Source organism: Aedes aegypti, chromosome 2 (assembly GCF_002204515.2).
Source record: "Aedes aegypti strain LVP_AGWG chromosome 2, AaegL5.0 Primary Assembly, whole genome shotgun sequence".
Classification (NCBI taxonomy): Eukaryota; Metazoa; Arthropoda; class Insecta; order Diptera; family Culicidae; genus Aedes; species Aedes aegypti.
In genome coordinates this window covers 262,235,132-262,263,116 of record NC_035108.1, presented here as the reverse complement: position 1 = coordinate 262,263,116, position 27,985 = coordinate 262,235,132, and the positions used below count along the sequence as shown (strand labels likewise).

General features: G+C 38.7%; 1 protein-coding gene across 1 annotated transcript; it reads left to right on the top strand.

The window, feature by feature from the left end:
• The first annotated feature begins 6 nt into the window (after positions 1 to 6).
• LOC5570917 (ethanolaminephosphotransferase 1) lies at positions 7 to 23,637 on the top strand. The gene is made up of 7 exons (XM_001653346.2): positions 7 to 121; positions 278 to 555; positions 9,660 to 9,728; positions 9,862 to 10,314; positions 11,209 to 11,544; positions 11,813 to 11,989; positions 22,284 to 23,637. The coding sequence occupies exons 2-7, from the start codon at positions 502 to 504 to the stop codon at positions 22,353 to 22,355; spliced, it is 1,161 nt and encodes a 386-aa protein (XP_001653396.1). The 5' UTR covers positions 7 to 121; positions 278 to 501; the 3' UTR covers positions 22,356 to 23,637.
• The last annotated feature ends 4,348 nt before the right edge of the window (positions 23,638 to 27,985 follow it).

The window sequence follows — 27,985 nt, the reverse complement described above, 5'->3', positions numbered from 1 at the left end:
GGAAACTGGCTAAAATTCGTTTATCGCATCAGTTTTCTGCAGCAGTGGGTTGATGGATTCGCGTGCGTTCGATTGAAAGTTTTTATTTCCCAAAATAATTCAACTAATCTGTGTGAAAAAGGTACCGGAAACATAGCAATAATTCAATTAATATCCAGTGTAATCAGGAAATCTTATTATGTGTGCTAGAATGCGAAGCAGTTACTGTGTTGTTTGACTAAGCGATTCCGGCGTTCGTATTTTCATATAAATTTTACATTTTTTTTTTTGCATGTAGCCTGCCAATCATCCGCGGCGTGTCCCTTCGCTGCCCTTTTTGGTGTGCGCTTCTGCGTTTTACCTGGCTTCTCGTCATTGGAGAAAACGGAAGTGACACAAAACACAAGAAGCAGTGCGAAAATCCTTACCGAGTGGAAAGCCAAGTGAATTTTCCCCGTTTCGGGTCGGTGCTAGGAAACTGGATTTTCTGGTGGATAGAAGATCGGAAATACAATTGCCACCATGGCCAATGGATACCTTACGAAGGAGCACCTCGCGGGGTTCGATAGCTACAAGGTAGGTGGTGGACACTGGTTTCGATTTTGAACGTAAAACATCAATCAGTGTTAATTCGTTTCGTTGGGCCAGATTGGGGAAATTATATAAGCTAGAGATTAAACTCCGCCAAGGTGCTGTTTTTGGATACAGTGTCATGCTATAGATAAAACTTGCCGGTCAATATTAGGAGAGAACGGTTCTTTCAGCGCCACGCTAGACACATAATATGAACGCATAATGAGTAAACGAGACAGCAGCTAAGTGAATTTTAATGATAATGATTGAATGGGTGGTGTTTTTGTTATCATGCTAGAACCGAACAGAAATAATTGTTAAATGTGAAAGTATAATCAATATAATCATAATTGATTCTATAAAATGAGTTAGTTGGTGTTTATTGAACTGACTTGCTTTTACAAATCATACAAGAACAGTCATTAACTGTACACAGTGTGCCACTGTGGCAAAATTACGACATGCAAATTGAACACTTAGATGGTCTTTGTTTGGAATCAATATCTATCGATTAAATATCTATAAGGAAAGAACTAATTGATTGCTTATTTCATAAAACGTCACACTGATTCTAATAATGATTATCATTCACACTCCGTCATTTAGTTCTGAAATTACAAAACGGCTTAAGTAAGAATTTCAACTTTCTCAACCCAACCGCTACTTTCACCGCTCCGTTGTATAGGCCTATTCACAAGACGTTTCAAATCAGCTGATCGGGAAGCTTTTTGACAGTTCTTCTATGGAAATGACAGCCTCTTGTTTGCACCAGTCCTCCACCGATGTAAACAAATGCATAGACGGACCTGTCACATGAGAAGGCCTATGGAGGCAAAGTGACTTAACCACGAATCAAAACAAAACACTACTTGAGCCGATTTTACACTGGTACAAAATGTCGAAAGTAACTGAATGAAACGGCTTATCATTTTGTTATAATTTTTTTGTGGGAAATAATAGAAACTACATAGTTTTTGAACGCTAGCTGATTGTATGCAAAATTTAAGCGATGTACACGGCGAAAATCTGTTAAAAAGGTGATTCATTTTAAAACAGTTTTTGAAAGAGGTTGTAATTCTTCTTAATTAAGTTTCTCAAAAGCGTATGAAAGCTATTTACGTCGATTTGAAAAAAAGAATTCGAGAAATGTAGAAAAATAAAATTGTTTGTTTCTTCATTTTATTAATTACGAAAAATAGACGTTCTTGTTTTTTGAGAACGTTTAGAATTCTGAGGTCACCAGCAGAAAGCTGAGGCTACAAAAACTAGGTGAGCAATGATATTTACCAAATGAAATGAACGTTTTTCTAAATCATATTCTACGATTTTGACGTGAATGGCGAGTTCAATAAATGAAAATATCATATTTTGTACAACCAAGAAACAAGTTTTCAATCGTTGGTGTATTTTTCGAGACGAGTGAGAAAAATAATATTATTTTAAGTGAAAAAATCTAGCGGCCATCTTGGATTAAGTAGTAGAATGAGTTTTTTTTATCGTTATTTGCTCAATGAACTCTAATAAACTATTAAACTATAAAGCCATTTCTTATTTTTCAGTAACGTCAATAAAGCCCCACGAAGCTCCACCATTTATTTTTTGCGACAATGAAACTAATGTTCTTGACTAGTTGTGGACAAAAAAATTGTTCATGAGTTATCCTTCTTCTTTCTGGCGTTACGTCCCCACTGGGACAAAGCTTGCTTCTCAGCTTAGTGTTCTTATGAGTACTTCCACAGTTATTAACTGAGAGCTTTCTATGCCGATTGACCATTTTTGCATGTGTATATCGTGAATGAATGAATGAATTTTCTTTATTAGAGAGTGTGTATATCGTGTAGCAGGTACGATGACTCTATACCCTGGGATGTCGAGAAAATTTTCAATCCGAAAAGATCCTCGACCGGTGGGATTCGAACCCACGACCCTCAGCTTGGTCTTGCTGAATAGCTGCGCGTTTACCGCTACGGCTATCTGGGCCCCTATCCAAGTTATCCAAGATTTTGTAAAATACAGTTTTTGGACGGATTTTAATAAATCCGTAAATTTTGCTGGTAAATTATGTATACTATACTAACAAAAATAAAGGGTGTCCACGATGAAATTGACACACACAAAATTGATTCGCAAAATTCTAGTTTTCATCCGATTGCCATCACATTTTTAGGGATTAAAAAATAACTATTAAACTTCATTTTACCATTTTACTCGTATACTATTTACAGTCCATACGCAAATGCCCGCACCTTGGCCTTAACCCTGGCCATAAGATTCTGTACAATCTGTGAATCAATCGTTTTTTTTTTTCATGTAAGCCCATACTTTCTTGAGTTCCTCGACTGTCTTCACATCCTTAGGTCGTTTAAGAAGGTGCTGCTTCATAATCGCCCAGTACTTCTCGATGGGGCGGAGCTCCGGAGTGTTGGGAGGGTTGAACATTTTCGGCACGAAATTGACCTTATTGTCCGCATACCACTTCAGCACATCTTTGGAGTAGTGGCATGAGGCCAAATCCGACCAGAAGATTGTTGGGACGTTGTGGGCCTTCAGGAGAGGAACGCTGAACTTATGCTTGGCCGTGAAAAACAGGTTGCCGGGAATCTGTTTGAAGTCGGCCTTCACATATGTTTCGTCGTCCATGATGCAGCATTCAACTTTTATCAGCATGTTGAGGTACAACTTCCTGGCACGGGTTTTGGCGGACTTGTTCTGCTTCTCGTCGCGATTAGGGGCCTTTTGTGCCTTGAACGTTCGAAGCCCAGCCTTAGTTTTGGCCTTCTGGACGAAACTTCGGCTTAGGTGCAGGTTCTTAGCCACATCCCGAACGGAGGCGTTCGGGTTTCGGTTGAAGGCCCCAACTACACGGTTGTGATTTTTGGTGTTGTACGGAATACTTTTTCCTTCACTTCTGGGCTTCCGATCGGTGGTCAATCGTTCCTCGAACCGCTTAATCACTCGCGACACCGTGGAATTCGCGATTCCCAACGTTTTAGCGATGGAAAGATGCGAGAGATCTTTGTTCTCGTGATGAATGCGCAAGATTTTATCACGCACGAGCTGTTCTTTCGACTCCATTTCCGCGAGTTTTGATCACGTGACTTTAAAACTTGTAGGATGTAAATAATGCACTATGAACTAAATCCACCCAAATTTCCATTAAATTCTACCCAACGGTTAAAAAGTTAGAGCAATTTCATCGTGAACACCCTTTAACAAAAAAATATGTCCAGAATTTTATTCTGGTTGTACCGGTATTTTTAAGTAGTGAATATACAGTGACAAAATAAATTTAAAATTTAAGTTAGGGTGCCGGTGCCATTAGTGGACTACTTAAGCTATAAAAAATCATAACAAAATAACGAAAAGACTTAACAGAGATCTTTTGGCGTTAACAGAAAGATTTAAACCTCTACTATATGGGAAAAATATGAAAGAAGTGATAAAACTATTTTTTTTAACATAAAATAGCTTGAGCCACTATTGGTACACGTGTTCCAGTAGTTGCGCTAGTGCTCCAGTAGTAGACGTTCGGGAATGATACAAGGAATTTTGAACAAAATGGTAAATTTTTACACGAGTTCAACATTTTTCCCTCAGAACGGCATCTAATATCTTTCGAATAAAGCATAAAGATCATCTCTGGTGCTTTTCTTCATTTTTATACATCCATTTTAAAAACTGCTTTCACCCGTTGATCCACTATTGGAACACGACGGCAACTACTGGTGCAAGGGAGCAAATTTTTTGCATAAAGTTAATTATTTATATGACTTATTGATAAAATAAAAAGCTGAAATTTGGCCAATCGACTAAACTAGAGACGATCTATCCACCAAAAATATCACATGTCGTTTTTTTCGAAAAATGTACGTTTTATTCCATAGTCCAATCTACTGGTACATTACAACCATTGGTACCGGCACCCTATGTTATTAAAACTCCTGCTTCACTTATTGGTAGTATTTGAGTCTTGTTGTTGCATTTTCCACTGTGTTTGAGAGCCCATTAAAATCAAAGAAGACGTCTCATCGTTGTTGAAAAAGTTTTTATGTTTCACAAACTTCTCAAAGTTGTTTTGAAATTTGTCTCTTTACTACTAAGGCAAGTGAACATTTTGTCGTTTTGAATAATAAATGAAAAAAAAAAATAGATTTAAGATTTATATTGACTTTTGCATGTGTTAAGGAGTCTTGATAAACAATAACATCCCCAAATTTTCAGATCGATCGGTGTATATTTCGATTTTTCACAGCATGTGACCTAGAGAGATGTCAGTTGAAATTGACCCTTTTGAATTTTTCAAATTTCTTGAAGGTTGTTCTATAGAAATTGCATTTTCTGTACTAAATAATGACTAAATCTTTTTCAACCGGTCCTATTCGGAAGAATATACGTTATGCTTTGTTTTAAAGATGTTTCGAACCATATTTGACATGTTTACCATTTGAGAATGTCAAGTTGTGTATAACATAGACTGCCGTTATACGCATAATTGTCCCATGTTACTTTTTGTGCGTTTTGACTTTTTTTCATCAAACAGTTTATTTTTACGTATAGTTTTAGAAAACGCTTACCAAAAATTAACTTTGTTCGAAAACTCAATGAAAAGCAAGCCAAGTCAATTTGTCCCATTGATGAATTTCCACGCATAACTGCCCCACTACTGTATTTCTACGCATAACACACGAAATGTTTAATATTTTCTGTTCAAAAGAAACCGCATTCGTGACTGGTTTTAATTAGAAATATTCATAGATATCTATGAATATTTTTATTGCACAATTAAGTTGGGGCAACCGTCTCAGATGTCTCTCTAGTGGTTTATGTGATTAAAATTGGGGTATGCCACTTCTAATTATGATTTCTATGAGCTGTCTGGAATTTGAATCAAAGAGTACACAATATAAGGCAAAAGCAAGGAAGCGTCAAGAATAAGACTCATAAAAGTCCACACATTTCTATTAATCTTAAATAATACATTTTGCAGAATCAAAACCATCATCCATCATTTGAAAGTTAAATGGTTTGAATTCTCGATAACGCTGAGAAATCATACAGAATGACGATTCATTTTATATGCTTCTTCTTCACTAAGGGCTTAAGTGTCCGCATTATGAATCAAAACGATATAAACATTGTGATTTGCTAAACTTCAAACCCAAAAGAAAATCCTATGTGAGAAAGAAGGTGAAATTTACTAGTTTTAATGAATTTTTGTGCACCAATATTACGCATTTTAAAACAAATTTTGATTTTTTCTTTTAGTCAGATTTCACGCAACGATTCAATTCGAAGTTTGAAGTGGAAAGCTTGCTTATGATGCTGTATTGGAATCAGTAAGTTTACATTCAACAGATCTCCATCTCCGCGATCAATTAACCTCCCACACAAAGGGGCAGCTGTATTAACAGCAATAGTTGAAAGACCCTGATTACAAATCTCCAACGATATTCTCAACCTAAGATGTGATCCGTAATATACTGTATGTTTCTCATAAAGTTTTTTTCGTTTTGCCACATGTCTTGTTAATTGTGCTTAACTTTTTTTTATACTGAAAAATCATGATCATAATTTGTCCTCTTTTCAGTATACTTTACTTGTCCTAGACAAATATTATTCTAATTTCAAGTACTTAAAATTCCAATTGACAATTTTGAAATGTCAAAGAGAAAACTAATAAATTTGTTTTCTTTTATAAATTATGCCAAATGGCTGTTATGCCCAATGGCATTATGCTAAACGGCATTATGCCAAATGGGGTAGAGCCGTTTAACGGTTGTATCTTTCTGCTCGTTAAAAAAAAAGAACCGATCCCTTCAGGGTCATCGGATTGTTACGAAAAAAAAAACAGCCGTGTGGCTAAAACGCGCAAACTGTTTTCGTACCGTCGTTGGGGGTGACAATGGGTCAAAAAGGGATATGTGCGATTTATTTTTTGAACAACTATCGCAATTTAATTCCAATAAACTTCAAATTTTAGGGGGGGGTCCGTAGCCTTGAGGTTACGCTTTCGCTTCATAAGCGGAAGGTCATGGATTCAATTCCCAGCCCCTCCAAAAATCCCGTCCAGCCACCAGAAGACGCCGCACGGAGGACCGTGCCTAGGGGAACACATCCATCCTCCGTCAGTATCAGATGGTGACTGAGACAAACTGACCCACTTCGCAGGCAGCTAGCCTCAAACGACTCAGGAACACGGCAAAACGAACCACCGCAAGAGCAATGGATTATGGCTTATGGAAATCGATTGGACCAACAGCAGAGCACTCTCCTACCTGCTCGGTGTGAGAGCAAAAGAGCAGAAGAGAGTGAATGCAGATGTAAATATAGATTAGCTAAAAATAGAACTGTATCGGTAAGGAAGATACAGATAAAACTGATTCCGGCACAGTAGTGGCCATGAGCACGAAATGCCTTTAAAAAAAAAAAAAAAAAAAAAAAAAAAAAAAAACTTCAAATTTCGTGTGTATGTACTTTGATGGTACATTAACAACTGTTCAAAAAATTAAAGACAAATATTTATTTACAGCGGCACCACAAGTGATTGAAAAATGACCCAATCTCACCCCATAGAGAGGGTGACATTGTGTCACTGTAATTAAAATAACTTGTTTTTGAGAATATGATTTCAAAACCATTCACAACTGAAAAATATTGATAAAAAACGATGCAAACAAGACAAACAGATATCTAAGATGTTTCACAAGTATGATAAACCCACTTAAAAGAAAGATTATACAGAAAATTGAAGAGCTAGGAGAAAAAATATGTAAACCCAACATTTATCGTCAAGTTTACATAAATTTTCTTGGTTTTTCCCTCAAATTGTCTTCAAAGTCTCATCCCCATTGCTATAAAGTCTATTCAGTTTCCCCAAAGGTGCACTGAAACAGTGATTTTTTTAAACCTTCGCAAATAGTTAAATTTCGGTGCGACATTCCACGATCAATAAATTTCAGCCAGAAGTTGACGTCATAATCCCAGTATTTCAGCGATCCAACTCATTTGTACTTCCGTGAGATATTTCTATTATATGAAAACACTGATAAATAATCAAATTTAGAAAAAAACATCCTTTTGATAAAAATTTACGATGTTGCTGCGCACGAAACACAGTTGCTGGTTTGAGAAGTTGTCAAAATGCGTTATATTGTTATTCAATGCACGGAATACTCAAGTAGACTTGTTTGATGTTTCAGAGATGCTGTATATAGAAAGAATAAACACATCTTAATGAAAAAAGAGTGCACCCGGCACCGTAAAATGTCAAAAAAGTGGACTTGGAATTTCATTTACTATCGTTCTTGCTTGACCCAATCTCACTCCCATTTTCAATGTTTTAGACATCGTACCGAATAAAATGATTTTTTTTGTGGGAAAATCAAACAGATTCCGGAAAATACCTGTGATGTGTAATGAAAAGACTTTCAACATTCTACTAATACAACGATAGAGGCTAGAGTACATGCGTGATACTTTGTACAGGAGAAATTTAATGTTGTAAATTTTATCTAGTTTCAACATGCAAGTTTATTGATGTAGTAAACAAAAACTACTATTTCTAAACATGTATATTGTTATGAATTATGTGTAATAATATGTTCCCTATCATATGAATGATTAATTTTAATAATATCAGCGTTATTAGCTGAAATATTTCACAACACATTTTTTTCCGTTTTGACCCAATCTCACCCCCTAGACCCATTGTCACCCCCATCGACGGTACTCCGAAAAACATTGTCTGTGTACCTACAACGGGTGGTCAACTTCACGACAAGTGACTGGTCGAAAAAACAAATTGAAGAAATAAATGGCATTAAAAAACTCACATAGCACCGTTAGCTTTGTTTACCAAAGAAATATGGCGCACTCTGAAACACGCACATCATCGTAACATCCAGTACAAGTTCTGGTTTTGACTATAAAGTAACGAACTCACCAGATTCCTGTAGTCTCCTGAAAAATGTGTGCGCCGGTTCTACTTTCTCCGAAAACTGCGCTGTCTGCTCCGCTAAGGCGGTAAACTGAGCTTTAACTATTCCTATTCTATCTATTTCCATCGGCTTACAAACTAAACTTAGAAACAGACAAAACGCGGAAAAGGAGCAATTTTGCGATAAAAAACAGCACTATGAATGCAGGTTTCACACTTCAATCGCATTGTTTGCAATATAATGCAAAAATCAACAAAATGGCATATTTTTATCACACAACTATTATAATATCTGATATTTTCCAAGAAAATCCATTTGAACTTCACTTAACACAAGACATTTAAGAACACATAAGAATAATTAAATACGGGTGGCGTAGAACCGGCCGAACCACCAGCGGAAAGTACGCCGAACGCGAAAAAAACGTGACAGCAGTTCAAAATCTATTCCCGAGTTTCTCTAAACTAGATATGTGAACCAGTATACCGACAAAAAATATTTGAATCCGTTAAGTATTCGCTGAGCGGTGAAGGTTTTAGTATTTTTGCTTTCACTCAGGCCTGTACGGGTTTACAAATCGAGTGAGAATTGAATAAACAAGGTCAAGTAATGAATAAATAGTGTGGCTTTGTTTCATTTTCACCCTAAACTTATTTGCATAAGAAAACCATTCATTTTCATGAAGAAAAAATCGAAGATTAGAAGATTAATCAAAATGCCTTCAATTAGCAAAATTAAAACCGGGAGAATTCTGGAAAGTATATCGGAAAAAGCGGGAGTTTTTAAATTTTGTGGCCAACCTGTTTGAGTATATATGCGAACATTTCTGGTTAAACTAGTGCAATTTGCGATTATTACCTGGGAGAATACATTCCACAATTACTGAAGAAAATTCTACAGTCTACAGTCTGGTTCTGTTATATGTTTTGGATTTCTGTTATATTTTTTAGAAGAATGCTATGCAAACACTTTGGAGGATGTATGGAAGATTTTTTAGGGAACCCTACAAGGAACTCAAGTTTATCATGGGATACTAACATCCCTCCAATCAGAACACTCTGCACATCTCTCCACCTAATCCTAGCTACGCCAATGGCATTATACAAAAATATAGTTTGAATCTTTACAGCAATATGTACTTCCTGACACTTTTTTTTTTTTTAATTACAGTATAGTGCCCGGGATACTTCGCCACTGAGTATCTATGTGATGCACCCTTTCTGGAATTGGTTAGTAGAGGTGAGTAAGAAAACTTTGTTCCAATATATTATCTTTCCATCCATATAATCGAAAACATGTTTTCTGACTACTGAAAATCCATTTGTGCTTGAATGAAATATTAATCGTAATCGTCGTCTTCTTCCTTCCTCAGTACTTCCCAAAATGGGTCGCCCCAAATGTGATGACATTTGCCGGCTTCCTGTTCACGGTGCTGAACTTCGCCGTGCTCTCCTGGTACGACTGGGGATTCTGGGCTAGTACCGACTGCGAGAACTGCACACCGATCCCCAGGTGGTTCTGGCTCATGGCAGCCGTGAACATATTCCTCGCGTACACCCTGGACGGTATCGACGGAAAGCAGGCACGCCGGATAGGGCTGTCCGGGCCGCTGGGCGAGCTATTCGACCACGGACTGGATTCGTATTCGGCGTTTTTCATTCCTGCCTGTCTGTATAGCATTTTTGGGCGAGGGGAACTGTCGGTGCCGCCAATCCGGATGTATTACATCATGTGGACGATCTTCTTCAACTTTTATCTCTCACACTGGGAAAAGTACAATACGGGGGTGCTGTATCTGCCATGGGGATATGATTTGGGAATGTGGGTAAGTAGCGTGAAGTAGGGCAAAAGTTTCGTAAGGACTACTGTGTGGTCTTTTGATTATGTTGCATGCTCTTTTCGGGTGAGTGATAGAATCAAGACCAATCATGTTCGGTTCACGTTATACAGGTACAAAAAAGATATTCGTGCTCGATCTAGGATGTATTACCAACTGGTGAGCTCGTTTTTTCACGGTAACGTTACGTTTCTGTAATTTTCAAACGAACTATGGATGGTTCGTCATCACAAGTGTCGGCATAGAGTATTATTTCTGTTTTACACAATTTAACATACACATACCTTTCCTTTTCGTCATTACTAAAAACAACCATAGAATAGTTTGGCATTATGAATGCATACGAACTTTTTTGATCTTCTACCAATATCTTTCACCGCGAGACAAATATTGAAAACTAGTTTTCAAGTAAGAGACGTATTTGCCCTTTTTATCTATGAATCGTATCACCGACCAGAGGTGACTCCCAGATCTTTTTCCTCCCTCACTAGTAAGCATCCTTCTCGTGGTGATTGCGGAGATGCAGAGGTATTCTCAGTCTCTAGATGCGACAATTATTACACACTATCATTCCCTCTTCATCCCAATAGATTGGGACTTGGCCAGCGCCGTTATTTGTCAATGATATGAGATCTGCTAAAATGTGCTCTTCGAGAATAAGCGGAAAGTCCCATCCCTTATTCGTTTGGATTGAAGTGCAATATTTATCAGTTCCGATCGATTACGGAGTAGCAACCATTGACATGTACAGTCAGTCTATGTCTATGCTATGCTACTATGGGCCAAACATGGTTTCCAAGAATTTGAGCAAAAACTAATACACCTCGAAGCTCAAAGAAACTCGAAAAACTTTACTTTAATCACATTCATTATTTTTTAAAGGGATCGGTCCTGATGTATCTGGCAACATGGAAGTACGGATACCAAATGTGGAAGACGGAGCTACCGTGGAGCATCTCGGCAGGTCAACTGATGGAACTGTGTTTGCATGTGAGTGCCATGTCCAACCTGCCGATGGTGGTGTACAATATGTACCGGTCGTACAAGGATCGCACCGGAAAGATGCGTACGGCGAAGGAAGCACTGCGGCCGCTCTTCACCTATGGAACGTTTATGTTCGTATCGCTTCTGTGGGTGTTCGTATCTCCCAATGATATTATGAACAAGGACCCACGAGCCGTTTACATTCTCAGCGGGACGATTTTCAGCAATATAAGTGTAAGTAGTTAGTTTGATACTTGTATTAAAAATTATAATTTCCTATTGCTTCCTATCATTGCTTTTGAACTTGTGATTGGAAGAATCCTACTTAAAAATGTATGTTCAAATTCAAGTGAAGATCGGTGAAAATTTCATTCCAATCGGTACATAAATAACTCAGACCTAACCCTTCAAAATAGACCATATTTATGAAATATCGAAAAAGTTGCAAACGTATTGTCCAATACTGTAGGTAACTAATTAGCGATTGTGATTATTATTCCAGTGCCGACTGATTGTGTCTCAGATGTCCAACACAATTATGGAAACGTTCAACTGGATGACCGGAGTGTTATGCGTCGCTGTTTTACTGAGCGTTTCGATGCCTGGCATTGAACGGCCTCTACTGTATCTACTTGTAATCGGTAGTTCCCTGGCTCATTGGCACTATGGATCTGTTGTGGTAAGTACTCAAGTTAGACACTACTTTGGGTTGGAGCTACAACAATTGTGGTCCAAGACCATCACCTTGTCGCAGTCCCCGACGGGATTCAAGCGAACTGGAATGTTTGCCTGAAACCTTCACACAATTTTGCACACTTGCCATTGTTGTTCTTATCAGTCTCGTGAGCTTCCCGGGAAAGCTGTTCTCGTCCATGATTTTCCATAGCTCTACGTGGTCGATACTATCGTATGCCACCTTGAAATCGATGAAAAGGTGATGCGGTATTCACGACATTTTTGGAGGATTTGCCGTACAGTAAAGATCTGACCGATCAGCCGTCGACGAAGCCGGCTTGATAACTTCCCACGAACTCGTAGAGACGACGTGAGTTGATCTGAGATAATACTTTGTAGACCGCATTTAGAATGGTGATCGATCGCTCGAAAGTTCTCACAATCTAATTAGTCGCCTTGTAGATGGGGCATATTACCGTTTCCTTCCACTCCTCCGGTAGTTGTTCTGTTCCACAGATTGTACCTATCAGCCGGTGCAGATAAATGGCAGGCCTCTCTGGGCCCATCTTAATGAGTTCAGCTCCGATACCATCCTTACCAGCAGCTTTATTGATCTTGAGCTGGTGAATGGCATCCTTAACCTCCCTCAAAGTGGGGGCTGGTTGATTTCCATCGTCCGCAGTACCGACGGAGGCATTTCATCTGTTGTCTCGACCTTCTGTGCCTATGCTCTCAGCACCATTCAGGTGTTCGTCGTAGTGCTGCTTCCACTTTTCGATCACCTCACGCTCGTCCGTAAAGATGCTCCCATCCTTATCTCTGTAAATCTCGATTCGCGGCACGAAGCAATTGCGGGATGCGTTGAGCTTTTGATAGAACGTACGCGTTTCTTGAGACCGGCTAAGCTGTTCCATCTCCTCGCACTCCGTCTCCTCCAGGTGGCGTTTTTTCTTCCGAAAAGGCGGAGATCAAGGAAGGCAAATTTATTTCTGAATTTTGAAGCTAGGTTGCTCTAGTGAGCATTCTGAACTAGTTCTATCTTGTGAACCACATGAGATAGAAAGTTAGAGTCATGGACCAAGTTGTTCAGAAAGTGAAGAACATTCGAAAGGCAAACGGTTTAGTTCGGCAATTTTTTCGCTAGGTACCGTGGACGTACCATATTTGACGCGGTTAAGAAAATTCTAAATTCAAACACTTGTCAAATCGTCTAAATCTATCCGATTTTGTTGAAATTTGAACCTATGATAGCTCAACTATTATAGAATTAGGGAAAAATCAGTAAAACAATATTGAACGATTTTTTCTTTACGTTTGATTGACTTTTTGTGGAACACATTAGGTTCCTTAATTGACGCATCCATTCTTCAATGTGCCTAATTTGACGCACTATGTTCCTTATTTGACGCACTTACAAATAATTGCTAAAGTTCAAAATATACAAGAGTTTCAGTATTCAAAAGTTCAATTAATTGAAAAAAGCGTTTTAGAGAGGACATAAAAGTTAGAACCTTTGGAAAAAGTTTTGAATGACGTCATTCGGTAGTCACTTTTGCTATGCGTTTAGTTAGTGTAGAAAATAAAACCGGCGATTGAGTTCAATCCATAGTTAAGCATTATTGTTTAGTTTAATGTATTTTCGTCGTGATATCAAACAAGGGAAAGGTTTGGAAACTACGTTGCGCTGGAACGGGGAAGGTACTTGCTAAAATAAGGGACAAATTGGTCAAAAACTAGAACGAAAACAACCGGTTCCAAAAATGGCCGTTTGATAATCTTCGTTACTTATAACACGTGAACTACGCCTACTTGTCCCATGTTCTATGTCACCTATATGGACCGCGGGACAAATATGCGTAGAACCAACGGCAGTATAGGCCTCGAAATAGATCGAGAACCATATATGGGTCATACATTAAGTACGTCATGTTATTGGGGGGAAGGAGGTGTTCTGCAAGATGTGACGAATCATACAAGTTTCTTAAAGGCTTCATATAAAAAGTGTGAAGTAGGGCGGATGGGCGGGTTTTTGTAGAAAATGGTATGTTTTTGTGACACGTATCTCGTGGACACCCCCTATTGTATAAATTATACGAAACAAACCATTGAACCTACAACTCACCTCCTGACGCATTTATTGAAGCTTCCTTGAAACATTAGGGGACTTCCATAAACCGCGATAAATTGTACAATTTTCAACCCCTCTCAACCTTGGCCACATTTATTTTATGAAAAGTGCGAATATTTTGTACGAATCGTTGCGTTTCTCTGAACCTCCTCCTCTTCCTGAAAACGTGACGTAATCTATGAATGACCCTTTACATGTGATTACATAAAGCCTTGGATTGTTCTGCGGACGGATTTTTTGAATGCAAGCACCATACATATTTATTTTCCTATTTTCGATTCAACAAAACATGCTGAACAAAATAGCAAATAATTAGGAACATTGTGTGCCTAACTTGACGCACAAGATTTTCATACAAAAATATGTCTTAAAGCTTAAAAGTAGAAAACTTTCGACGTCAATTCATGAATAAAAGAATATTACTGACTGTTGTTGATGATATTGCTGTAAAACAGCACAATAATTTCACGAAAATTGATCAACAATAGTTAGCACATTCACTAAGGAATGAAAAAATTGACGCACTTGTCGGATGCATTTCCAAATAAATTTTATTTTTTAACTATTATCAATCAAATATAAACTTTTTTCGATTGGAATCCTTCAATAACATGTAAATAAAGATTAAGCAATACATTTTCGAGTGCTAGTCTGATCTAGAATTAATTTATGATAACATTAATTAGAAAATGCGTCAAGTTTGGACCCGCGTCAAATATGGTACGTTCACGGTAGTGCTGGTAAGCGTTTAAATTTAGTAGTTCGAGTTTTTGGCTTCAAAAAGTGAAGAACATCCGGAGGGCAAACAGTTTGGTTCGAGATTTCGCCGCTAGGTGCCGCATGTAAAATTGAGCATTTTAAGCAAGTTCAATCTTCTGTTCCACATGTTATGTGTACAGTACATCATGCAAACCATCGGGGTTCATTTTTGATTTGAACTTCTAGTTACCCTAGAACCGTGTGTCTGGTTACCACTTTCATTGTTTTGTTTTCATTCTGTGTTCCGTTCCATGCGCTGAATGACGTTTAAACCATTTTTAATATGAACGATGTGCAAATCAGCGGGGTACAAATTAAAAAGTGTTCAGATTAAATGTGGTCAAACCAACGGGGGTGCCCTGTATACAGTTCGAGTTTTCGGCAAAGTTGTTGACCCGTATGCTGCCCATAAGTTGCATTGAGTAAATGGGATACCAAGTTTGCATTTAATGGCAGTATGGGAGGAAACTGAAATTTAAAAAAATCATTAATAATTTAAAAGTGCTTATTTGAGGCTGAAATGTTGTACAGCTCATATCGCATTTTGGGTGAATAGTAAGAAAATAATTCTTATAGAAATTTCGTTGCTACTACATTATGAGGCTCATGTATAATCTCAATGTGACTGTTATGCGGTTACAAATGCCAATGTGACAAAACAACTTGGTATTTTTTCGAATTTTCTAGAACAATCTCACAGATTTTAGTAAGTTGATCGAAAGTATTTATCATTCGATGACTCTCCATGGTATTAACTCCAATTTATCAAAAATGTCGAATGTGACTGTTATGCAGTTATGGGCAGTATGGGGCTCTGCACAAAAATCATTCTCTCTCTTTCATCCCTTCACAAAATTTGTAAACAACAAGGCCAGTAAACGTCAAAATTCCATGCAAAATCAAAACAGTGCAGATCCCCATAGGCCTGAGTGAAAAAAAAAATTCAATAACTCTCACCGCTCAGCGAATACTAAGTCTTAACGGATTTCAACTATTTTTTGTCAGTATACTCGTACACATATCTAGTTTCTAAAAGTGGCCATAGGATCTCGGGAATGTTACTGTAGTCGGAATTATTCCGGTGGATCACTGGGTTAGGTCGGCTGAAAAGGGTACTGTGCTTTATTTATTTATTTATTTATTTAATTATTTATTTATTTATACACCAACATACAGTAAGCCCCAATGATAACTAAAAATACCACTTAAATAAAATACAACTAAAAATAAAATACAAATTTGAAACTATAACAAAATTGTCAAAAAATAAAACAAATGAAAGTCACAAATATTCACACAGAGAGTCGGGACAAAATATCTACATAATTACGACGTATTACTTGACGGGACAGGTGAACATCAAATCCTTCAGCGACCCTATTGAACACGCGTTGAAGACCGACCATAGCACTGTTTTGGCCATAATTAGTTCATCGCAATGGCAACCTCAACATAGCATTGTTACGCAACGTCCTAGAGTGAGCACTCGCATTGATATTTTCCAGGAGCGCAGGACAGTCTATTCTTACTGAAAGCAAATCAGCCACTGCCATCGCTCTATTGACGTCTCTACGGGTCTGCAGTGATTCCAGTTGAATGAGTTGGCACCTACTTTGGTAGCTAGGTAACCGTAACGGGTCTCGCCATGGAAGTAGACGGAGAGCATAACGGATGACGCGACGTTGCACTGACTCTATCCTCTCAACGCCGTTACGGTAATACGGATGCCAAACTGCGGAGCAATATTCAACTGAACCCGAACTAATGAGCAGTACAAGGATTTGAGGCAATATGGATCCGTGAAATCCTTGGCAATCCTTGAGTGAAATAGAGACTTCCTTAAGGCTTGCGGCAAATTTGCGTCCCGATATCCGGTCCAGATATGAAGAACACGTTTGAGTCGTTGAAGTTGCACTGAAAGCATCGGGTGATACAGCGTACGAAGTTCTTAAGTGGTGAGCATACTTGCCTGATGCTGGAATTCGGGAAACCTCGTCTTCCAGCTCACACGCAGGACCGGGATGGCTGCTGGTCGCTGGCGGGAGGGGCTCGACTGCGGTGAGCGAAATAGGGACATCCTTTAAGCTGAGGGGAAGAGTGCGTCCCAGGTTATTACTTATTCCATTACATAGAACCACTTCTTCTGTTGGAAGGCTCAGCGGATCGTCAGATGCAGCCACATGTCCTGGACGCCAAAACTTTTCTTCATTGTTGTTGGTGAACTCCCTAGACAACACCTCTCGGCTACGTCGAAGTGGACAGAGCCTTGAATTTCAATTCCAAACTCGTGCCAATTTTGAATGAAACGAAGGACAATGTATTTATGTCCCTTCCCTTGGCCACGAGCCGAACTACTTGAACGTCGTCAGTACCGAGGCGTTTTTTTTTGCCAAAGCGCAAACTTGATCAGCAGACACATCTTTTGCGATCCGAGATAAATACAGCCAGAACTGGTGTGCTACCAATTTCAAGTAGCAAAGGCGGTTAGTTCTTCGATACTGGATTGGCTGCCTATGGAGTACAGGAACTTGAATTAATCAGTTTATCAAAATTATTTCGAATTTCGGCCTTCAGTTCATCCATAATCTCGGTTTTCAGGTTCGTCATGATGTCGCTATGGGAATTGAGCGCATGTCCTTGGCCCACCTCATGGACTCATGGACGCAGTAGTTAACCTGAATTCGATTTCAGCTCAATAATCACGTGGTCCTGTTTCGTAAAAGCGCACCTCTTTCGGAAGAATTAGATGCCCATCCAAACACAACGCTTTCTATTTATATCCAATGCCTAGCCCGAGAGCGCATTATTTATTAGATATTGAAATACCACATTCACTCTGCGTCCATGAGTCCTCTCGTGGCTTAGGGGTAACGCGCCCTATCTAGAGAACAGGGAGTCGTGAGTTCGATTCTCACCGAGAAGACGTGTAACTTTTTCGCAAACTTCACATCAATTTGTCCGTTTAATCCAATTGCAAAGTATATGTTATGTTTAGTTTTTCGGTAGTTGTCAAACTTCCACTCGGCTGGTTAGCCGTAAACCACGAATCATAATTAATTAAAACAAGCATTATATCATATTCTAATATCAATTTTTAGAAAAGCGCATAAGCGCAAACCTTTCAAGGAACAATTGAATTGGATAACCATGTGTTTGCCCTACAAATGACCATTTTTGGAACCCCGGGATGTCTCAAATTTTCGATAAAATGGCCAATTTGTATCTAAACAGCTGTGCCAAGCTTAATGGAACACTTTTTAGTGAATTATTATGTTTGATATCTTGTTTTCGGACACCTGTGAACCGGAAGTCATCCGTCAACCGGAATCGCAGGACCGACCTCGGCACCTATCCGGGCAGTATCGGTACCGGAAGAACTTCCACCTCCGGGGAACTCTTCGTCGGGGTAGGGTAGATTCACCGCCGGGGACTATCCGAGTAGTGCGCGAGAACCTGGAGTGCTAAATGGCACGCGTCCAGCACCGAGAGAACTTCCTTCGTCAGGGAGTTCTGGCACCCATGGTATCGTGAGCTGAATGGCTGAATATGGCATGTTTAGATAACAAATTAGGAACACTAACAAATTATTAATGGGAGCCGAAGGGCATGGCATTCGCTGATAGCGAAAATTTAGGAACTAACAAATTAATGATGGAGCCGAAGGGCTTAACCCTTTCCTTCCCATGGTAGCACAGGTGATCCACCACTTTGCGTACGTCGTATAAAAAATGTACAAGTTAGATCATATCCATTTTTTTACCACATGTTCACATATGTTTCATGAAATAATGTACAAAGTTTCATCAAAAATAATCACTTGGATTTTTAGTTAAAGCACAATAACCGAAATAAAGTCAGCATTTTTTCCAATATAAATGAAGTGGATTTTCAAACTTCTATATTTAGAAATATAAACATGATTTTCACCAAACAAAAATAAAAACAAGCTCAATTGAATTATTTTTCCAAGATTCAGTTGAGTTTTTAGAATATTCTTTACACAAAACTATTGATTTTGCGGAAAATTAGGTGGATCACTGGTGATCCATTGGGAATAAAACGACATTTTCGTCAATTCTATTCTAACTTTTCTTTTCGAAAACAAAACTATCACCATGTCTTGGAAAATGATTTTAAGTTGGAAAGGAAATTGTAAGATGCTGAGGACGATCACCAGTTTACATACTCAGCAACAACTATAAGCACGGTATGACGGAGTAGAACATTGGCCCGTTGAATACCGTTCTTTGCAAATATCAATGATCATTCAGTTTATTAAAATGCACTAAGTGTGATGTTTGCTTGTGTCTCAAAAAAGACAAAAACTTCTTCCCAGCTTTTTATTTTCCTCTAAAATTGACGAGAGGTGTGCAAAACATACTGTATGAGTAAATGAAAAAAATGTATGAGTAAAAACAATGACATGGAAAAAATATGGATGCCTCTTTCTTACCCTAGTTGCAGTCATCTTCCCAATGGATCACAGGTGATCCATCAAAAAAATTTTTTTTCAGTTCTATTCATTTTTTCGAGTAAAACTTTACATCTTTTGTTCTGGTGATTTATCTAAATATCACATTTTCTATTTTTAAACTACGAAAAACCTCGTGGGAAAGAAAGGGTTAATGAAGGGTGCGCGTAGCATGTGTCGCCTCTTCTTCGAAGTAATACCGCAAGGTGGTGCCAGAGAAGAATTCTTTACGGTGACGGTGTACCTAGGAGACTGTTTTTTAGTGGGTAGGCGCCCCATTGCGAATCCCACACAGTGCCAAACCATACACTAGGGCATGAGCATGAACAAATACAGGCCAGTCTTAAGAAGATTTTTTTAACTCCTAGAGATGCATGAAAAAAAAAAAAAAAAAAAAAAAAAACGGGAATACCCAGACAACCAGAAGTCGCATAACAGTTACCGAATAAAGTCGTTTAGTTACACAAATTTCATCACACCCGCACAACATGGTGGATGATATCGTTCGACCGATGAGTTTCGTCGTTTAAAACGCTATTTTATGAGTTCATACGTACATTTCGTTTCGTCCCGTATACTCGTACAAAGTAAGTCGGATCAATCCGCAGAAGCTGTCAAATCAACTTTGTTATCATAAAATAAGTCGCATAAGAGTACAGACTAGTTCGCAATAAAATTTACACACTCGCATTGCATGTTATTTTTCATCATATAAAATATGCACGTATATCGCCTCCACTTTTGTACGCATAAGGCCTTTTTGCAACATCTTATACGTGAAACTTTGCGCAACCATCGCATAACGCAAAAGGTGATTTCATTATGTGTACATTCTGGTTGTCTGGGTATTTCCGAGTTCCTCTGGCCACTTCTAGAAACTAGATATGTGTACCAGTACCGTTAAGTATTCGCTGAGCGGTAACGGTTTTAGCATTTTTGCTTTCACTCAGGTCTATACGGGTTAATAAAGTCAAGAACATTCGGAAGGCAAACAGTTTGATTCTAATTTTTTCCGCTAGTTGTCCCAAGTCGGCATAAAAAAAAGTATTTTAAACTAGTTCTACCCTGTGATCAACATGGGAAAAAAGTTTGAGTCTTCGGCGAAGTTGTTCAGAAGGTCAAGAGAATTAGGAAGTTTTATGTGTATTTTTGCCACAAGGGTGTGCCATTGATCATGTTTGAATGAGTAATTTACACTAGTTCTATCCCATAATTTAGATAAGAGAACGTTTTTAGCAAAGTTATTCAAAAGGTCAAGGACATCTGGTAGTGTATAAGATCAGGTTTGACTCAACTCACTTTAATCTGATTCAGGTTTGATTCGCTCCATATCAAAGTGTTTCATGTTAGATTCACTTCATGTTCAAGTGATTCAGGATATATTCACTATTCGTGTCAGATTCACTTCATGTTTAAGTGTTTCATGATTGATTTGATCATATTCAAGTGTTTCAAGATTGATTCGCTTCATAATCAAGTGGTTCAGGTCATTCACTTCATACGCAAGTCATTCAGTACTGAATCAAGTAATCCAGGACAGATTAATTTCATATTCCAGTAATTCATGCTTGATTTGCCTTTCGGATGTCCTTGACCTTCTGAACAACAAATAATCAGGATCTCGAGATATATCAATGTGAATTTACCTGTTTTGAGGTGATGCTTTACTTTTTGGACAGTGATTCAATGTTCCACTGTTTTTTTTTATTTGTATCATTCCTAACAATTCTTTCCTTATATCTAGGTGTTCTGTGTTAGGCAACACTATACTCCTAATTTGGTAAAACAAAATTAAGCTTTCATTAATATTTTGTTAACAACACGATGAGTTGGTTTCACATGCTTATAAGAGAGAAAAAAAAAACTTTCAATTTACCTAACCTAAATATATAACACATTAATCGTGGCAATAGAAGATTGTAACAATTGTCTAGAATTATTTTATTTGACATTTGTTCCAATGTTTAAACATTGGATATTCTATGTAATTCATTAGTACTATACCAGGGAGGGAGCTTCAGAACCGTTTTCAAAATTTTATTTTGAATCCTCTGCTGAGCTTTCTTCCTGGTATTACAACAGCTAGTCCATCGGTACAGCATACAACATGGCTGGCCTGAAAATTTGTTTTAAGATCAAAAGCATGTTCTCAAGACAAAGTTTTGATTTTCTGTTAATAGATTTATTTGACCAATTTATTGGAATCCCTCTCATCGTGACAACACTTCTACTTGAAGGTTTCAAATAAATCTGGAATTGAGTCCAGCCTTAAAAAAGGTGACGTGGAAAATGGAAGCTTTTGTGTAATTTAGTGAAAATTATATCGTTAATTAGTGTCGAACGTTCTGATATGTAAAAGGGCTCACCTTCTATCGCATTAGCAAGAAAAACTTCTCTAGGTTAGTTACTTTGCTAAAATAAAGATTCTTTTATTGCCTGGCTTATGAACCAATTTAAAGTTAAGAAAAAATCAAAGTAAAATTTTAGAGCACAATTGAAGCAAACCATAAACTTTTATACCGTCAAACATTTCATACATATTATAGATTTCATAGTGTATAAAATTTTGATAAATTATGTATACTCTTAGGCAATGAGGCGGTGTCCATTTCGTCCCGTGTGTTCATTATACCCCTAATCCCCCTACATTTATCCAACAAGGCTATAATGCATCAAGCCGCGCAAAACTTTTTTTTAAGTTGCGTTATGAAAACGCATTGCGTAATGAGTCATTACGCAACCGAAACCAGTTTTGTGTCGGCTGTTACGGAACTGCATAATTCAGCGCAGGAAAATGGATCGTTTCATGACGTGATGAAAAACAATTTATTACGAAAAGAAATAGTAAAAACTACTACATATGTAGTTTGATCTAGGTTGAAACATAAATCACTATTTATTGATAAATTTTCTCAAATCTTTTTTTTTTTTTTTTCAAAGGTACAACAAATGTGCGAACACTTCAATAGGATATGCTTCAAAGTAACGAAACCAAAGGAAATCAAACAATAAACTCACAAGTCAATTACGGGGTTGACTCAGGATTATGTTCAACATAAAACATACAAAGCAACATCACAAAGCATGTGAGTGTATAAAAAGTGAAATTTATGGTTAACTGTATAGATAGGACGCATATTCAAACGAGTGGAAAAGAAAACATCACCTCAATTAAGCATAATTTATTTTAGTAGCTACAATGTGACTACCGTAGTTTTGTTCATCATGGTTCGAACCAATTATTGTTAAAACTGCATTTATAGCTATGGATTACCTCACCGCACTAAGTTATTGTGTAACTTTGCTAACAGTGAACGCCTCTCGAAAATATAATTTTCTCCTTTTAAACTACTACTAAAATAATGTTATATTCCAAAGAGCTGCTGTGAGGGAGAGGAAGTAATAAAAAAAATACGAGCACTGCGATACACGAACGGATATTTCTCGTAAATTTGTCATGACAAACATCTCGACAATAGGAAGCGAAATCGATCGAACACTAAGTTAAATTATGTCAAATTCATTTTTCACATTCATTGTCATTTCTTGATAGTATCGATTATTCATTTTTGTGTGCCATCTTAGTTTCTTCGAGAAGTCTTAGTATTGATTCTTTTAATAGTTATATTTTAAAACTTTATTTCATCACATTAGAGTGTAAATGCTTCCAACAAATTTAGATTGGCTAAAGTCTACTATTATACTACGCTGTAAAGTATTTGTGGAGAAAAATGTAAGATACAAATGGATACACTGTTAAGAACCAAAAAGTGTCACGCGATAACTGAGAAAGAATAATTATTTCAACAGATAGACACAGTCTTAAAAAAGGATAATGTATCTACCTACGCAATTTCCCAACAAAAAATATTAACTACTTCCGACAAAATCGTATTCTAACATGGTTTTACATCAGGAATTACTATAACCTTATTATCCTACACGTTCGAAAACAGATGTAAGATTCCGATTAGTATCATTCACCAATAATGTATTCTACTTCTGTAGTAGCTTCTTTTTAATTTATTGAACAAACGCAAACGCTTACTATCGTTAAATGTATTAATTATCCGCATGGATTATAAATACACCCCGTCGTCCTAATCGTTGCTTCGGGAATAAAATGGACAAAATAGATGTCCTACTACAAGGCGCTGTGTTATCCGCAGATGTGTACTCCCATATTGCTGTTTAAACTATGTACTGCATTGTCTCCCGACGTATTAATTGTACTGTAACGCATCGGTTCTTGTACATGTATCTGCAAGTGAATAAATATTATAATTTAATAAAACGCGCAGTTATTGATAAACTGTTTTGAAGAATCCCTGTGCGAAACTTGAAAACCGAATTGTACTGCAACTATTTCGTGAATCACGTGCATCGTAAAGATATGATGCCACTTTCTTCAAGACATCACATCTCGATCATTCCACATTTCTAAGATTTCTACTTGGTCAAAACATCTAGCTCATTGCATCCTTCGTCGTCTTTTAACGGTCAGTTTCGAGATGAGCACCATTTTCCGGGATTTTTGTCCGCCATTCTTAAAACTTGCCCCGTCCATCGTGCCCTTCCAGCTTTGATGACTTTCTGGATAGGGGCTGTTCATAAACCACGTTTTGTTTTTTTTTTTCGGATTGTTAGACCCCCTCCAGAGATGAATAGCGTCACAGTACTCGGGTTCAGAATGGATACCACTTCTAGTGCAGCATTTGGGGCCTTGGTACTGCAAAAGATACCCAAGTTTGACAGATCGCTGTACGCGTTTCACGGCATTCTAGATTTTGCTCTACTATCTTATGTGTTATAAAATTTTGGGGAATTGCAAGGATCATGGAGGTCTTTGTTTCGTCTTTGCCCCCTCCCTTGTAGTAATTTATCCACAAAAAAAGGGTTCGAGCCACCAGACACCCTCATGCCTTCTCTATATGACCATCACTGCCATACGACGTTCGGGCATGCTTTGATAGTCTCTTCAAAGCGGGCATGCTTTGATAGTCTATGCCAGAGTGCCAATTCGAGTCCGTGGGGTGACGCCTACAGAGTGGTAATGGCTAAGACCTGGGAGCTAAGACCAAAGGTGCCATAGCGCCCCAAGAGAAGTCGCTCGAGTGGCTACGATCGATAATCGATGTACCAGAGACAAATACAGCTAATGCTCGATAACTGGGTGCTATTTAACTGGGCTGCTTTTTAACTGGGTGCTCGCTAACTGGGCTGTAGCCCAGTTAAAAAACAGTTAAACGTCAAACACTTTCACCATCCCGTAACTGACGAGGGGCGTGCAAATGCAAAATAAGGTTTCGGCATTATTTTTTTGATACAGTTTTTGTCGTAATTCTTTTCGGTGTTTTAGGAAGCGAGTCACCGAGGAAGATCCTACGCCATATTTTCTGGCGAGCGACTCGTGCGATCCACCTCCTCTTTCGAAATCGTCGATAATTTTAACTTTTTCCACCAACGTAAGGGTTTTTTGTTTCCGTTTGCGGTTGGTGCCCGGTGGGATGTCCATTGCAGGAATGAAAACTGTTTAATTCACCCCAAAATTTACAAGACGGTACGATTAAAACGCGAATTCAATGACGGAATGACACGAACACGACGCGATTCCAAAACCAAATGACGCCAACCAAAACTTTGCATCCAGTCCCCCTCGATTTTTATTTGAATGTGTGTGTGCGTTGGAATGGCAGTCCAGTTATCGAGCACTGCTCGCTAACTGGAAGGTTCTCTCAGTCCAGTTATCGAGCATAAGCTGTAGAGACCTCCATGTCCCTTGCAATTGCCTAAAATTTTATGGCACATAAGGTAATAGAGCCAAATCTAGAACGCCATGAAAAGTGTACTGCGATCTGTCAAACTTGTGTACCTTTTGCAGTACCAAGGGACCAAATGCAGTACTAGAAGTGGTACCCAAACTGAGCCCGAGTGGGACGGACCTGGATGTACTCTTCCCGCATCATCCCACAAGCCTATGACCCCCAGCGCTGTATGCGGCAGATGAAGGAGAAGGAGTGGCGAGGGTGACGAACGAAGAGCTGGTAGCAGTCGTGAAATAATTCGCGTCAGACAAGGCACCGGTACCCGATGTTATCCCGAATGTTGCCTTAAAAGCGGCAGTGACTGCGGATCCAGACATGTTCAAAACCACGATGCAACGCTGCATAGATCAAGGAATCTTCCCGGATATATGGAAGCAACAGAAATTGGTTCTACTACCAAAGGCGGAGAAACCACCAGGGTACCCGTCGGCGTATAGACCTATCTGTCTACTAGATACGACGGGCGAGTTATTGGAGAGGTTGATCCTCAACAGGCTAGTATCGTATACAGAAGGTGCGGATGGCCTTTACAACGACCAGTTTGGATGCATGAAAGGTAAATCTACTCTGTACGCTATCCAGACGGTCGTTTAGACAGCTGAGGTGGCAATCGAGCATAAAAGGAGCGGAATGCGTTACTGCGAGGTTGCCACTCTGGATGTGAAGAATGCGTTCAACAGCGCAAGCTGGAAAGCGATAGCCCACGCACTTCGCCGCTGTAATGTACCAATGCAGTTGTGTAAGCTTCTTCGAAAGCTATTTTGATTGTATAATTCTACTGTATGACATAGAGGAGGGGCAGAAAAGCATCCGAATTACCGCTGGAGTACCTTAAGGTTCAATCCTGGCCCCGATGTTATGGAATGCAATGTATGATGACGTACTGAGGCTGGCTCTTCCGACGGGTGTTAAGATTGTTGGCTTCGCCGACGATATTACCCTAGTGCTCTATGACGAATCCATGGAGGAAGTAGAGTTGACAGCAGCGCTCTCTATCTCCATAGTTGAGGAATGGATGGGGTCTAGGAAACTAGGACTGGCCTGTCGCAAGACTGAGGTGGTGGTGGTCAACAACCGCAAGTCCAAGCAACGGGCGCTTATCTCGGTAGATGATTGCACCACAGAGTTCAAGCGTTCCCTTAGGCATCTTGGCTCAGCTTCGCTAGTCACGTTGAATATGCCTGCAAAAGGGCACAGTTAAAAATAATGAAGATTACACGTCATGTAAACTTCATTTATGTTATGTAAACATGACGTCATGTAAATTTAAGTCTGAAAGCATGTAAAAATGTGTTATATGTCATGTAATCACACAGAATCCTGCTGGATTACATGACATATAATTGAAGTTTACATGAAATATCATGTAAATATCCATGATGTTCCACGCTCCAATTATGTGCATTATATGTCTCAGAAATTTACAGGTTTCGTTCGAACTGTGCGGCTATAGCGGCGCGTTTGCTTGCCAGCAAACGAAAACTCCTGACAAACGTGGCGCTATCTATACTAAGGTATGGAGGACCAATCTGGTCAAAAGCGCTTAGAACGAGCAGAAACCAGGATTGAAGGTACTCCCGCGGTAATTCGAACGCTTTTTTGCCCCTCCTCCGTGTTATAGGGGTAGTCAGGGCGGTTTGGCCAATGGGGTGGAATGAGCACCCCCTTAAAACTGCATAAATTCTTTAAATTTCATCTGAAATAACATGCAACCCCAAAGCTGATGAGGAAATGAAGCAATAGGCATGTTAAAAGTCAATGTTCGAAACTCAAATAAAAATAAATAAATGATGTTCGAAAAAACTGCCCATATCGCCCCGAATAACTCTTTTAAATTTCATCATTTCAGAATAATGATGTTTGACTGTTAGAATGTTTTTAAAAAAATATACCTTCTTGTACGGAGTATTTATAAATACTAAAAAATTTCTAGTGTAGTAACAAAATGATTGTATTTTTAGATTATATGATATTATTTTGCAATCAAAAATGGGGTGCTCATATCACCCCATTAGTAAAAAATCGACTCGAAAAATGAGAAATTTTGAAAAATCAATCATTCATCCGTGAATTTTATAAGACAAAGGAAATCATGCGGATCTAGTGTATTTATCTAAAAATTGTTGAAAAACATGCAAACATTCAAAAAATTCATAAGGTTTTCAGCACTTTTATCGACTTTTCCTTAAGGTGGCCAAACTGCCCCACTTTCCCCTACAGCAGAATCCTACCATCAAAATAGCTTTCTAGAAGCTTACACAACTGCACCGGTACCTTGAGGCGGTGAAGCGTGTGTGCTATTGCTTCCAAGCTTGCGCTGTTGATCGCATTCCTCACATCCAAAGTAACAACCGCGCAGTAACGGATGCCGCTCCTTTTATGCTCAATTGCCACCTCAGCTGTCTGAATGACCGACTGGATGGCGTCCAGGGTAGATTTACCTTTTCTGAATCCAAACTGGTTGTTGGACAGGCCGCCCGCACTCTCCGTATACGGTACTAGCCTGTTGAGTTGAGATAAGGGTCTGAGGCCATGGGTCATATCGATGCACTGTACACCACTTGAGCAATTCAAAAATAAATGCTCAAGTACAGTGCATGGGCTGGTTTTAGCCGGTTTGTAGTTGGTGTGTCATCCCCGCACTCCCTGAGTTACCTTTTCAGGGGGTCTGTTTGCAGATTTCTCCCACAAAAACAAAAAAAATGCCTTTAGGGCAGATAATTAGCTGTCAAGAAGTACAGATTGGAAAACGCTACAGGTCTGATAGTAACACCACGTCAGTCTTCGTTTTCTGAGACTGATTTTCATTTTCGCGTT